Genomic DNA, 15,894 nt, shown 5'->3' on the forward strand with positions numbered 1-15,894 from the left:
AAGAATTCTAATTTTTTATCTTTTGATCAACGATATCATACCTCCTTTTACTTCTCTATTGAAGTGTTTTTGTATGTTTTGTATGTTTTTTTAGTTATACTTTGTTTTCTATGTTTTTTTAGTTATACTTTGAAATATTTTCCTCTTAAATTTTACATCTTGTCACTCTTATAGGTTTACGGATCATAATTTCTTGTTTTTTTTTCCCCATTCCTTACGATTTTTTTTTCTTGGTTGGGAACTAGATATTTTATAAGATATATTGTAGCAATTCTGTATACTAGTCCTCCCACCCCTGGGAGGGGTTCTTAATAATGACTCGTTTACTTCTTCAATGAATGGCTGCTTTTTTTTTAGTGAAGTCTGCTTTCCTCCAACCCTCTACAGTCTTAAATCTCTGATGTTGTTTCTCTAGATGGTAAAACTTTGGGTGTATCCACAGCTACCAGGGGATGATAATAATAGTAGTAAGGCTCTCTCCCACTCTCTCTCTGACCATACTTTGCTGCTAAGCTTCACTAATTTCTTCCCTATTTCTCTATCATTTACAACAGTGTGGTGGAGCATAACATTCATCTGCAAACCAATCTAATTAAATTGTGACTCCTTTTATGGAATGGTTTCAGTGGTCAGGGTTTCATATTTGTTCTGACATTAGCAGAACTCCTCCCACCTGTATAGGTCCCTAGTTCTCTCCTTCAAACTAGCCAGTCTATAGTTTAGGCTGTATTTTCATTATAAATCTTTTATCAGTTCCCTTCACCATAATGTCACTGGTTTTGAGAGAACTCATTTTAAACTTCTCCATGCTCTTAGAAATGAAATCAGTTCCTTTGGGAAGAGATTAAAACTATCTCTTTTATATCTTGTAGCTCCACCCAGACAAAATGTTTAAACTAGGGCTCTGGAGGTGGGGGCAATGGCAAGCATCTCTCTGAATGACACTTTCATTCTAGGAGCTGAATGCTCAGTGACAGTGGGGAGGCTGGGCAGTAGCTGGAAGTCCTCTCATCTTGCTTTTCTTGGTATTTAACCACCATCTGAAATTATGGGTGAAAAACCCCGTAGCTCAGTATTTTCAACACATCATACCCAGGGCAAGGTCACCCTTTCAGAAGTGGAGGTTAGGCAGAAAACAAAAAACAAAAAACAAAAAACACTCTAGACTGAATTTCCCATTTATTGAACCTCAGCCACAAATATCCGAAGGCAATGTGAAAAAATGCTGAATTCCTGTTTCTCTAGGAAAGAATGGCCTCTGGCTGGTAGCTGAGGGAAGAGGGAACACTGTGTTTTTGGCTGCAGCTCTTTGGAGTTTTTACCTTGTTAATCTGGGAGCAGAAAGGGAGTGGTTTAGGTTCAAATACCAAATACTCTTGAGTTTCTTACCTAATCTTTACGTATTTTTCTTGAATACTTGTTGCTTCATCTGCTGTTTTCCTTCAGGACAACTTCCAGAGCTTTTAAATGGTTGTTTCAAAATAATATTAAGGAATTTCACCAGGGAGTGGGACCACAGAGTTCTTCACAGTGACATATCATATGTATATATACCTTTTCTTGGATATATGCTTTGAAAATCTTTTCCCCTAGCCTGCAATTTGTCTTTTCATCCTTTTCTCATGGGCTTTTACAGAAAAATATTTTTATAATTTTGATGAGGTTCAATTAATTAAATCTGGTTTTGATGGATCATGCTTTGGCAACAAATTAAAGAACTCTTCATAGTTTCAGACACCAAAGATTTTGTTCTTTTTTCCCTCAAAGGTTTAGAGTGTTATGTTTTACATTAATGTCTGGGATACATTTTGAGTTAAGTTTTGTATAAAGGAGTTTATATCAAAATTCGTATTTTTCTCCCATGAATATCCAATTGCTCCAGCATCATTTGTTGAAAAGGTTAAACTTCTTATATTGAATTGCTTTGTACCCTCCTCAAAAATCAGTTGGACATATTTGTGTGGGTCTATTTCTGGTTTCTCTATTTCTTTTTCTATTGAATTATATGTCTATCCCTTAATACCACAGTCTTGATTACTGCAGCTATATATGAACAGTTTATATCTGTTATTCCTCCCACTTTATACCTCTTTTTCAAAACTGTTGTAGGTTCTCTAGTTCCTTTGCCTTTTCATCCACATTTTAGAATTATCTGTTCTGTATATACAAAAAAGAATTTGCTGAGATTTTTACAGGAATTATGTTAAGCTTATGTAAATTTGGGGGAGAATTGACATTTTTACTATGCTGGTTCTTTGAACCCATGACCATTGTATTTCTTTCCATTTATTATATGTCTTCTTTGATTTCTTGTATCAGCATTTTCAGCATACAGATTCTATAGCCAGGGAAAAAAGAAATAGCTTATATGTTCAATCACAAGGAATTGTTTAAATAAATATGAAACATCTTTATAATGAGATACCTTATAGCTGGTTAAATGACAACATAGAAATATAGCTATTGAAATAGATCTCCACTGTTAAATATCACAATACCATTTACCATTTTTGTTCTCCAGATTTCTGGCAAATGGAAAGCACACAGAAGATAACTACTCAAATGGGAAACAACCACTAATTGTATTCACTTGTACAAGAGAGTTTTAACCCCAGTGTAGAGCTATAGTTTAGAGAAGGTAGTGGAGGTTTGAGGCTGAACTGCTGTATTTTATACTCTATTGAATTTGCAAAACTGGTCTGGGTACATTTACCCAACAAGTTCTATAGACGAAGATTAGAATATGCCATATACATCAATTTCAGACAGAAGAAAGAGAGTTGGGAGGATAACTGAAAGGCAAGTTTGGGTTTCTTACCTAGTGTCCTTACCTTATAGTGTCCAGAATGTGGAGGGAGGCATAAGCATTGCAAATGAAAGGAAAGAAGGATGTTACTTTTTAACTATTGTAAACTTGCCCTCGATATATATGTCCATTCCAAATTTTTCCAAATTAATAACTACTCTAAGAGCTTGGGAGAATGGCAGGGTAGGAGGACACTGAGTTCACCTCATTCCATGGTTACAACTAGATATCATCTACATTCAAGTCAATAAACAAGAGAGTGATCTGAAGACTGAAAGAACAAACACCACAACTAAATATAGAGAAGTATCTGCATCTGAAAGATTAGGAAGGTCAGAAAGCCTGAGGGAGGCTGCCTTCAGGAGGGAGGAAGCTGTAAACATGGAGAGGACAAAGAAATTGACCTTTTCACTAGGGAGTTCACAGGGGGGAGATTAATCCCTATAATATATCCCCATAATGTATCTCTTTACAAACCAGAGAGACTGAATTCCATGAGTATGTATAACCAGTGATACTTGGAGCCTGGAACTTTAAAAGTCAGTTAACTCAGCGCTGGGTGAGCAGGGATGGTGACTGATAGCTGTGTTGCTGCCCTTAGACAGCTGCCTGTGTGGAGAGACAACATTAAAATGGCAGTTTACACAATGCACAGAGCAAACGGGAGACAAATCTGTTCATATTGATTTTGGAGCATGTTGGGGGACATCTCTGAAAATGAAGGAGCTGGCAGGTTTCACATTCCTCCCCCACCTTCCAGCAAAAATACAGAGTCATCTGCATGAGGTTGTATTGCACAGACACTTGCTACTTAACTTGCTAGCAGTGCATCACAGTCACGAGTTCTATGAAATGGCCCATTCCAAGATGGCTAGCCTCAGGCCTGGCACATTCTGGTAAAGCCCAATGTGCACCATGCCCAGCCACCATGTCCACCTGCACTCTCCAGTCAGCATCCTACAGTGGGCGATACTGAACCCAGGCATCATCATATGCTGTGCTAAGCCTCATGTCCCTGGCACATAGCCGCCAGTCACTATAGCACTTCAAGCGTTCTGGCATAGGACTGTAGGCCTGGTAAAAATTTTGCTAATACCTTTGCCCTGCTCCCAAGTTCCCCAGCAGGCATTCACCACCAGAGCTGCCTTGCCTGAGTCCCACTAACACAACAGAGAGCAAGCACAGCCCCTAAAAGGCAGAGAGTCAGTGTAGATGACTACACTGAAAGGGAAAGTGACTCAGACAAAAGAGCAGGGCATAAGAAACACACATAGGACACTCTCCTGAAGTGCTAGGCTCTGGTGAACAGAGAACACCTCCCTGCAGGGCCCTCCAGGACCTCCTCTTCATAAAGGCATTACATTCAAGAGCAGAAGACACAGCTGACTTTCTTAACACAGTGAGGCAAACAAAATGAGAAAGAGGATTTTATCTCAAATGAAAGAACAGGACAAGGCCATGGCCAGAGATCTAAGTGAAACAGATATAAGTAACATAACATAATAGAGGATTAAAAGCAATGATCATAAGGATACTTACATGATTTGAGGAAACAGTGGAAGACATGGGTCTCCTTTACACAGAGATAAGGAATAACATAACAGGGGTAATGTGTTCAATAAACTCAATAAGAAACATGCATGATGGGACAGCAGGATGGAAGAAACAGAGGAACAGATTAGTCACCTAGGTGACAGAGTAATGGAAAGTAATTAAGCTAAATAAAAGAGAGAAAAAAGAATTATGTAAAATGAGAATAGACTTAGGGAATTCGGTGACTCCATCAAATATATCATTCATATTATAAGAGTACCAAAAGAAGAGAGAGAAAAGGGGACAAAAATTTATTTGAAGAAATAATAGCTGAAAACTTCCCTAATCTGGTGAAGGAAACAGATATCCAGATTCAGGATGCACAAAGAACAGACACTTCTCCAATGAAGACATATAAATGGCTATCAGAACTCAACAAAATGAACAAAAGTTGACCCACACTAAGACATATTGTAATTAAATTGGCAAAATATAGTGACAAAGGAAAAAAATGTAAAAGCAGCAAGGCAAAAGAAGTCAATAACTTACAGAAACCCCATAGGCTAGAAGGATATTTTTCACCAGAAACTCTGCAAACCAGAAAGAAGGGGCATGATATATTCAATATGCTGAATGTGAGGGTCACCTGGATGGTTCAGTCAGTTAGGAGGCTGCCTTTGGCTCGGGTCATGATCCCAGGGTCCTGGGATCATGCCCTGGGTTGGTCTTCCTGCTCAGTGGGGAGCCTGCTTCTCCCTCTCCCTCTGCCTTCTCCCTCTCCCTCTGCCTGCTCCTCCCCCAATTTGTGCTCTATCAAATAAATGAATAAAATCTTTTAAAAAATAGTGCTGAATGTAAAAAATCTGCAGCCAGGAATATTCTATCCAACAAGGCTATCATTCAGAACAAAAAGGAAGATAAAGAATTTCCCAGACAAACAAAAACTAAAGGAGTTCATGAACACCGAGAAAGCCTTGCAAGAAATATTAAAGGGGACTCTGTGAGAAAGGGAGACCAAAAGTGACTGTGTGAAGGTTAAAAAACAGAAAATCAGTAAGAATGAATATTTCTGTAAAAAATAAACCAGGGAAACAAAAAAATGTTATAAAACATAATAATGTATACATGAAATTTAGAGAGGAGAGGAAAAAGAATAGATTCAAACTTAAACAACCATCAACTTAATACTGACTGTTGTATGCAGAAGAGGTTATATACAAATCTAATGGTAACCATCTATGAATAACCACTAATAAATATGCAAAGGATAAAGAGAAAGAAATCCAAATATATCACTAAAGAATCTCAGGAAAACATGAAATAATGGAAGATAAGGAAGTATCAGAGAAAATCTTCAGAAACAACCACAAAACACATAATAAAATGGTAATACATAAATATTTATTAATAATTACTTTGAATGTAAATGAACTAAATGCTCCAAATAAAAGATATAGGGTGAAAGAATGAAGAAAAAACCAAGACCCATCTATAGCCTGCCTGCAAGAGACTCATCATAAACCTAAAGACACTTGTAGATTGATAGTGAGGAGATGAAGAAACTTCTATCATGGAAATAGATGTCAAAAGAAAGCTGGAATAGCAATACTTATATTGAACAAAATTGACTTCGAAACAACTGTAACGGGAGACAACAAAGGACACTATATAATATATATATATATATATATATATATATATATATGTATGAGACACTTTATATATAAAGGGGACACTATATAAAGGGGACAATCCAACAATAAGCTATAAGAATTGTAAATATTTATGCACCTACCATAGGAGCACACAAATACATAAAATATTTAATAGCAAACATTAAAAAAACTAATTAGTAATAATATAATAATAGTACGGGACTTTCACACCCCACTTACATAAAAGCCAAATCATCTGAGCAGAATATCAACAAGGAAACAAGAGCTTTGAATGACACACTGGACCAAATGTACTAAGCTTATGTATTGAGAGGATTACAACCTAAAACAGTAGAATACACATTCTTTCCAAGTCCACATGGAACATTCTCCAGAATGGATCACATATTAGACCACAAAACAAGCTTCAACAAATTCAAGAAGTTTGAAAGTATATCATGTATCTTTTCTGACAACAATGTTATGAAACTGAAAGTCAAACACAAGAAAAAAAAAAAAACAAATGGAAAGACCCCAAAGACCTGGTGGTTAAATAACATACTATTGAACAACGAATGGGTCAATTGAGGAATGAAAGAAAAATAAAAGTATATGGAAACAATAACAGTCCAAATCTTTGAGATGTAGCAGAAGCTGTTCTAAGAAAGAAGTTTATAACTAAATAGCCTACCTCAAGAAGCAAGGAAAATCTCAAATAAACAACCTAATCTTGCACCTAAAGGAGCTAAAAAGAAAACAACAAATAAAGCCTAAAACAAGCAGAAGGAAGAAAATAATAAATATTAGAGCAGATATAAATTATATAGAAACAAAAAAGACACAAAACAATAGAACAGATAAATGAAACCAAGATTTCATTCTTAGAAAAATCAATTAAATTTATAAACCTTTTTTCAGATTTATCAACAAAAAAGAGAAAGGACTCAAATAAAATTCACAAATCAGAAAGGAGAAATAACAACAAAGACCACAGAAATACAAACAATTAAAAGAGAATATGGTGAAAAATTGTATGGTAACAAATTGGACAACTTAGAAACTACCAAAACTGAAACAGAAAAAAATAGTAAAATTGAGCAGACTGATAAACAGCAAATAAATTGAATGAGTGATTAAAAACTCCCAACAGGGATGCCTGGGTGATTCAGTGAGTTAAGTGTCTGCCTTTGGCTCAGGTCATGATCCCAGAGTCCTGGGATTGAATGGGATTGAATGGATAAAGAAAAGTTGAGATGTATGTATGTGTGTATGTGTACACATGCACACACTTATATACACACACATAATGGACTAAAATGAAAAAAATGGAATCTTGCCATTTACAATGATGTGGATGGAACTAGAGGGTATTATGCTAAGTGAATTAAGTCAGTCAGAGAGATAATGATATGATCTCACTGATATTCAAATTTTAAGAAACAAGGCAGAGGAATGTATGGGAAGAGAGGAAAAATGAAAAAAGACAAAACCAGAGAGGGAGACAAACTGTAAGAGTCTCTTAATCTTAGGAAACAAACTGAGGGTTGCTTTTGGCAAAGGGAGTGGTGGAATGGATTGGCTGGGTGATGCACATTGGGAAGGGTATGTGTTGTGGTGAGCACTGGGTGTTGTGTAAGACTGATGAGTTACAGACCTGTACCCCTGAAACAAGTAATACATTATATGTTAATCAAAAAATAAAATAAAGGAAAAACTCACAAATATTTGGAGGAAAGTAAAAAATTAATTAATTAATTATTTTTTTTCTACAAAAAAAGAAAGAAAGAAACAAGGGTGTTCGCAAGGAATGTGGAGAAAAGGAACCCTCTTGCACTGTTGTTGGGAATGTAAACTGGTGCAGCCACTGTGGAAAACAGTATGGAGGTGCTTCAAAATTTAAAAATAGAACTTTTCTATCATCCAGCAATTACACTACTGGGTATTTACTCTCAGAATACAAAAATATGAATTCAAAGGGATACATGCACCCCTATGTTTATAGCAACATTATTTACAATAGCCAAGCAATGGAAATAGTCCACCATGTGTACATGGATTGATGAATGGATAAAAAAAAGGCATATGGCCAAATAGTATTCCATGGTGTATGTGTGTGTGTGTGTGTGTTGTGTATGTATGTATGTGTATACATATACACACACACATATATAGTATTTTATGGAATATATATTCCATGGAATACTATTTGGCCATAAAAATGATGAAATCTTGCCATTTACAACAACACGGATGGAACTAGAGAGTATTATGCTAAGTGAAATAAGTCAGCCAGAGAAAGACAAATACCATATAACTTCATTCATATGTGGAATTTAACAAAACAAAGAAGCATAGGGTAAAAAGAAAAAGAGAATGAGGCAAACCAAGAAACAGACTCTTAACAATAGAGAACAAACTGCTGGTTACCAGAAAGCAGGTTGTTGAGGTAATGGGTCAAAGAGATGATGAGGATTAAGGAGTGTCCTTATGAAAAGCAGTGGGTGTTGTATGGAATTGTTGAATCACTATGTTATACACACGAAACTGGTATAACACTCTATGTTAATTAATGGAATTAAAATAAAAACTTAAAGAGTTAACTACTGTGAAGGAGCAAATAAGAAATTAGTGAGATTGTGACAAAAAGCGGAAAAAAAATCTCTCTCTACCGTACACCTGTATAAGGAGAGAGAATGGAGATCTTCTATGTTTCAAATCCATAACATGAAGAGAGTGGCATAAATTTTCCATCTCTGCACAATATTCATTATTCATTGTAAATTGAAAAGAGCAGATTACAAAAGAGTAGTCTATATGGTATGAATCTATTTTTTAAAAAAGTCCAAATGCAATATATAAGCATAGATAAAGGTGCATAGAAAATGTTCAGAAGGGTAGATATCTCTCAATTTTAACAGTAGTTATCTCTAAGAAATGAAATTCTGATTTTTCTTTTTCTTTTGTTGTTTATATTTTCTTAATATAAAGCAGTGACCTTGCAATACTTGTGTAATATTTTTAAATTATTTACTTGACAGAGAGAGACACAGCAAGAGAAGGAATATAAGCAGGGATAGTGGGAGAGGGAGAAGCAAACTCCCCACTGAGCAGGGAGGCCGATGCGGGACTCGATCCCAGGACCCTGGGATCATGACCTGAGCCAAAGGTAGATGCTTAATGACTGAGCCATCCAGGAGTCCCCAAAATTCTTAAGTCTGTATGAGAGTATGAAGAGGCCCAAAGGAGACTGTCAGAAATAGAAAGGCCCCTAGATACTAGTTAATTTATCTCTCTGTGCTCTAATGTGGAAACCAATGCCCAAAAAAGAAGACACTCTAAGATTAGAATTTGGATGTCCTGACATCTAGCACACTAATCGCTTTTACTACCTCATGTAATTAAACAACTGAATATAAACCTAGTCAGGAATAGACAACAACCACCTGGAATGTCTATACTCACCAATTCTAAGAAGAAGAGTAAAGATATATGTTATATTGCAAAATCACATGTGAGCTAATCCTGATCCTTCAGAGCCCTGCACTGAAAGAATAGAGAGCAACTTTTCCCCACTGAGGTAACAGAAACTTCAATGACTACTCAGAATTCACAAAGCAAGTGGAAGGCCCTTTCAGGGTCTGAACCCAGCTAGAACACCATCTTCCAGATATGCTAAAGCTGCAAGCAGTCTCATGGCTCTCTAGCTTAGGCCTCAGGTAATAAACTTGCCAAGACTAGGTTGTTCCTACTTCACTTACAAAATGAAGTTATTGGAAATCTCTCCCTATTGCATCCCTCCCTCTGAGTCAGGCACATTATCAATCACTCCTAATGAATTTTTAAATGCTTTAAAAGCAATAAAAAGAAATAAGTCAGTCTGAAAGCCAACAGGAACTGCATCGCTTTTGAGCATGTTAGAAAGAGGAGCCCTTTAGAATAATTTGATACCATTTATTGAGTCTTGACTATACATCAGGCATTGTGCTGAACATATCTTAATAGTAGTGTTTATTTAGAACTCACTATAGGGGCACCTGGTATCAAATTATTCTAAAGGGAATGCTCTAAATGTCTCTTCAAGATGATTCTGATCCAGTAATAAACATTGGTTTACCTAAAGCCTAATTGGCAATGCCAGCATTCCAACTATGGTTTGTGGAATATGTTTTTACACAGTTGTAGAAAGTTGGAACACTAAAATATGCTAGAGATAAGGGTGCATTTAACACTGCATCTGAGCAGATACATATAAAGTATGAATGCTCTCAAGATTTTAAGTAGCTGCTCTGACATGAACCAAAAAGTGATATAACTTCAAGCTGAAGAAACACCATAAAAATCAATGAACACAGAGCTACAGGCAATGATGGTCCTTCTTGGTTAAGAAATGCTAGGAAACAGCAGTGTTGGGCCGACCAGCTGGACCGGCTGCCAGGAGAGGGATTGTGAAAGAGCATTGTGAAGATGGATTCATGTTGACTAAGAGTTATTTTGGTCCTGTAAAAATGAACTGCTTCCTATATATTGTGTTGAACAGAGTAGCACTGAGTTCTTGGATATCTTTTTTCTCACTGATTTATAGATTAGCATATAGTAGATTCTTAATAAATGATAGCTGAATAAAAAAAAAAAGAAAGAAGAGCCCTCCTCTTTTGTCATCATACATGCAAGATAAGCCAGAGTCATTTTTCCATTGCTCCCTACTTCTTCCTCATCAAGTTTCTCTTGTGGATTTGAAAATTGAGCACCCTAAACCTTGACTCAAGGGGAGGAAGGAAGTGAACCAGAATAATAAACTTCTCCTTGAGGGCACCTAGCATGACAGTGTGCTACAGTGGAGAGATTATCAGGTCTGAGAACACACAGACTGAGTTAAAATCCCACCACCATCAAGAATTTATACTAGAACCTCTACTGGGTCCTTTCATCTTTCTGAGACTCAGTGTGATCTCATCTGGAAAATGGTATAAAGTGGGTTTCAATGAAGTGCTTTCCCACTTGCTTCTATCTCTTTCATTTCTGTTTTAAATAGATATTCCCTGTCTTCTTTCAGGAATCTGGCACTGAAAATGTTGCCCTTTCTTCAAGTGTGGGCATACTCAAACATTCTCATGCTTTTAAGCCCCATGCCAATGTTCTGGGGTTTGCAGTCTGCAAATTCAAACCAGATTTTGACTACACACTCACATACCACAGATCTTTGCGTGTCTCCAGCAGTTCAGACAGAACATTCCCTAATGGAGTGGACTGGAGGGTGTGGCTTGTCACCAATCACTAAAAGCTTCATCCACTGGAGACCAGATGGGTTTAAAGGCTGCCAGCTCCTTGGCCGTGGTAAAAGGGGCTTGTTAAAAGAAGGCTGATCCCACTGTGGGTGTAAACTCCCCTGATTCAGAGGCCCATGGTAGAGCAGAAAGAAAATTAGAGAGGGAATTATGTAGTCATACAATGCGTCCTTGCACAAATCAAAACCCCTCTCAGGAACACAGTTTTTTTCTTTTGAAAATGGGGATAATAACCTCTGATCTACTTATTTCACAGGGAAAGATTACAATAAATCATGAGCACGCATGCTTTAAAAGCTTTACTGTTCTATTTACACATGTGTTATTATTATTTAATAGGGCTTAATCTGCATAACCACCCTTGGAATTTTGAGCTAGTAGAGCCTAAGACCAGGAGAATTTGTTAAACTAGGCAGGGCCCAGGCCCTCCCAATAAACACAGTGAGACAACTTTGTAACAATATAAACATGAGAGTCTGGAACAAAAGAAAGGACAAAAAGCGAGCCAATTTAGCTAAGGGGGCAACCATTGCTCCAGGAGGGGTATAATGATCACCCTGAGAAAATAGGGAAAAAAAAACATGTACCCAATCTTAGACTTAGTTATTTATTTTGTGAAATGTGTTTGGGCCATAACAAAAAATGGTGGTCTGTCCCTAAGGAGTTTCTTCTAACAAGTTTCTGAAAAAAATCCGATGCCTTTTGGAGACCTCCAAATAACTGGTCTTAAAAAGAGGGACTTTCCAAAAGCTAGTGTTGGGGATTGAAGTCCCTTCAAGAAGGGTTGAACAATTGAGGAGCAGTTGAACAGATTCTGTTTTCCAGAATCAGCCTCAGAGGTTGAAAACAATTAGAAACCAACATCAATAGACCTCAAAGAAGTTGAAGGAACCAAACATATAAAACAGCCTTTTAACAAGGGCCAAATAGTGCAGCACCCAATTCAGGGATGTTGAGGAATATTTTAAAATAGTTAAGTCACAGGTCATAGTCCAGTGAAGGAAGGCTAAGAGGTAGGGATGGATTGTTTAAACTCCTAGACACTAGGACTAGATTAAATATATTCTAGAAACCTGTAGTCTTCTCTTGCTTTCCTCTCTGTAATCTCTCTGATTTGACTTTCACCTCTGCCTGCATTCCCCAGAGGCCTGTGTCCACAAGATTCTTGTGAAAGAGCACTGTTGAAGTACTCCTATGTAGGCTGAGCAGGCAATCCTAACAATTTTCTCCTTGACTCCATCTCAGCCTTGTTATCCTCCACAAAGCTTCTGTATCCACCCTCTCTGTATCAGCTGATTTCTGAAAGCCACAATTCTGCACTCCATTTTTAATCTTTTTGCTGTTGTCTTGATCCTCATTTACCACATCACTGCCTTTCTTTAAAAATTTTAAAAATTTTATTGTGTTATGTTAGTCACCATAAAATACATCATTAATTTTTGATTCAGTGTTCCAAGATTCATTGTTTATGTACAACACCCAGTGCTCTATGCCCTCCTTAATACCCACAACAAGGAGCACCTCATTGTCTACCCCCCCCAAAACCCTCAGTTTGTTTCTCAGAGTCCACAGTCTCTCATGGTTCATGTCCCCTCTCCCCCTCTAATTTCCCCTCCTTCACTTTTCCTTTCATTCTCCTAATGTCCTCCGTGTTATTTCTTATGCTTCAAAAGTGAAACCATATGATAATTGACTTTCTCTGCTTAACTTATTTCACTCAGCATAATCTCCTCCAGTCCCATCCATGTTGATGCAAAAGTAGGGTATTCATCCTGCTTTTACACCCACATTCTCCCTTTCTCCCTAGTCCTAGAATGAAACATGAATAACATTGCAAGTACTAACTAACTAATTGTGACTGTGTTATATACTGTTTTGGAAAGGATTGTGTGGCTCTGTCTGGGCTTGGTGAGGGAGAGTACCATGATTGTATACCATGAGAGTGTAGGTTAATGAGGGATTGTGAGTGGCAGTATGCAGTCTGTATATTTGTTGACAGAGATGAGCCCCTTTGGACAAATGGTTTCAAAGCGTACTTGGTTTTAATTTTGGTTTATTTAAAATACTGACTTTTGGATCAAGCCCAGTCATCACCATCACTCTTACTTGTCCCACTCACGGGACAGCCTGTATTCTTGAGTACTGAATAATTTCTGAGGACTTCATGATACAGTCAGTACTAGGACTTCGGGCTTCTGACTAGGAAGGAGGCATACGTTGGGGGAACAGAGAGTAAGGACAGAGTGCAGAGGGTAGGAAAGCTACAACTATTATGCATTTAATGGTGTGTGCATGCATGTGTGTGTGTGTGTATGTCTAGTCCAGTGCCAGACCTGATAGGATAAAGGGAACACAAACTCACTGCTTTATGCAAATTCATTTTACATGCCCAGACTCAAATACTCCTGGACCATGATCAGAACTCCTAATTCCACAGTACTCTTTTCCTTGCTAGGCATTTTAGAGGAAAGTAAACTCATAGGAATTAAATTGTTTTTTTTTTTTTTTTCACAACTAGACCTGGTAACTCCTCCCTCTAATTTTTAAATAGGGATTTCACATTCTTCAGGAAAATCTATTTTTACCAAATGCCCAAAAAAAGAAATGAATTCCTTGCCCTGGCTATTATGGTCCCCCACCCCCCAAAAGGCCTGCCCATAGTTTCATAAATTAAGCATTGTCTTCACCTGTGAATAACAGAAAACTCCACAGAGTTGTTTTTATTAGGGATTTTACTTTTCTCACATGAGAATTCCAGAGGTAGGTAGCTTTATGATGCCCTGAGATATCTAAGCCTTTTCTGGTCTTCTATTTAGTCTGGACTGCAACATGTGGTTCTAACAATTTTCACTGTCCAGTGGTGCTCAATAAGAGGGTAAGAGAAAGACAAAATTGGCCCTGTGTTTAGAGGTAACACATTCTCTTTCTCATGACAAAGTTATACAGTTTGGCTATGGTTAACCATGTCTTCTCAAGACAAAAAGATAGCTACTTTACATCCTGTATCACATACATGTACTAGATAAGAAGAAAGGAAAGGGCAGAGAACAAAAGAAATACATAAGATGAGTCATCCTGACCTTAAGAGCTTTTCTAGAAGCTCAACCTGGAGATTTCTATTACATTTCAATGAGTGAACTCTGTCACATGCTCACTTCTAATTACATTGAAGACTGGGAAATGTATATCTTCTTTAAAGATGAGAAAATTTTTACACACAGAACATCATAATTCTCTTACTATGAAAGAAAAATAGACTAATACATAGATGGAATACATTTTCCCAACAATTGTAAGATTCAGTCATTCAAAAATATTTTGGGGGAACTACTACATGACAGGTACTTTTCTAGACAATGGGGACACAACAGTGAATAGGATAGACATGTTCTTTACATTAGGGCAAACTAAAATCCTAAACTCTATGGACCTAATTTTTCAAACCTAACAGGGTTGATAATGCCTGCTTTGCACAATTGTTGTAAAATATATATAGGTTTTCCATATGTATGTATGTGTATACACACACACACACACACACAAATACATACATATATACAAATAGTGATAATACAAATATAAATAATGATAAATTATAGTTATACAATTTGTAAGTAACCTATACTTTTCCTATTGATTTGAAAAGCTGCCTTAGCCCCACTGGCTGCTCTGAAAAGCCATCTTTGCATTGTTCCTGTGTCCGGCTCTTCTTTCGCCGCAACCACCTCCACCGCGCGCCTCCAGTAGCTTTCTCGCCAGAGTCCTCGAACTTTGCTTTCTTTTTAATCTGCTGCATCGGATCACCGGCGTGCCCCATCTTGTCAGACGTGGCCATGGACACCAGCTCCAAGATCACCACCAAGGACTTAAAGGAGAAGAAGGAAGTTGTGGAGGAGGCAGAGAATGGAAGAGACGCACCTGCTAATGGGAACACTAATGAGGAAAATGGGGAGCAGGAGGCCGACAATGAGGTAGATGAAGAAGAGGAAGAAGGTGGGGAGGAGGAGGAGGAAGAAGAGGAAGGTGATGGTGAAGAAGAGGATGGAGATGAAGATGAGGAGGCTGAGGCAGCTACGGGCAAATGGGCAGCTGAAGATGATGAGGATGATGATGTCAACACTAAGAAGCAGAAGACTGATGAGGATGACTAGACAGCAAAAAAGGAAAAGTTAAACTTAACAACAACAACAAAAAAGGCCACCGTGACCTATTCACCCTCCACTTCCTGTCTCAGAATCTAAACGTGGTCACCTTCGAGTAGAGAGTCCCGCCCGCCTGCCCAACGCGGGCAGTGCCACCAGCAGATGACACACGCTCTCTGCCACCCAACCAAAACCACAACGTGAATTTGCAACAGGGGAGGAAAAAAGAACCAAACTTCCAAGGCCCTGCTTTTTTTCTTAAAAGTACTTTAAAAAGGAAAATTTGTTTGTATTTTTTATTTACATTTTATATTTTTGTACATATTGTTAGGGGTCAGCCATTTTTAATGATCTCGGATGACCAAATCAGCCTTCAGAGAGTTCTCTGTCCTACTTCTGACTTTACTTGTGGTGTGACCATGTTCATTATAATCTCAAAGGAGAAAAAAAACCTTGTAAAAAAAGCAAAAACA

General features: G+C 37.6%; 1 protein-coding gene across 1 annotated transcript in view; it reads left to right on the plus strand.

The window, feature by feature from the left end:
* Positions 1-15,461, plus strand: part of LOC125091483 (uncharacterized) — a 38,608-nt gene extending 23,147 nt beyond the window's left edge. The window contains exons 2-4 of the mRNA XM_047715115.1: positions 11,048-11,248; positions 14,096-14,154; positions 14,926-15,461. Coding sequence (XP_047571071.1) covers positions 11,048-11,248; positions 14,096-14,154; positions 14,926-15,430 — 765 coding nt within the window. The 3' untranslated portion in view covers positions 15,431-15,461. The remainder of the gene's footprint in view (positions 1-11,047; positions 11,249-14,095; positions 14,155-14,925) is intronic.
* Positions 15,462-15,894: the final 433 nt, after the last annotated feature.

The sequence above is a fragment of the Lutra lutra genome, chromosome X (genome assembly GCF_902655055.1).
Source record: "Lutra lutra chromosome X, mLutLut1.2, whole genome shotgun sequence".
NCBI classification, from domain to species: domain Eukaryota; kingdom Metazoa; phylum Chordata; class Mammalia; order Carnivora; family Mustelidae; genus Lutra; species Lutra lutra.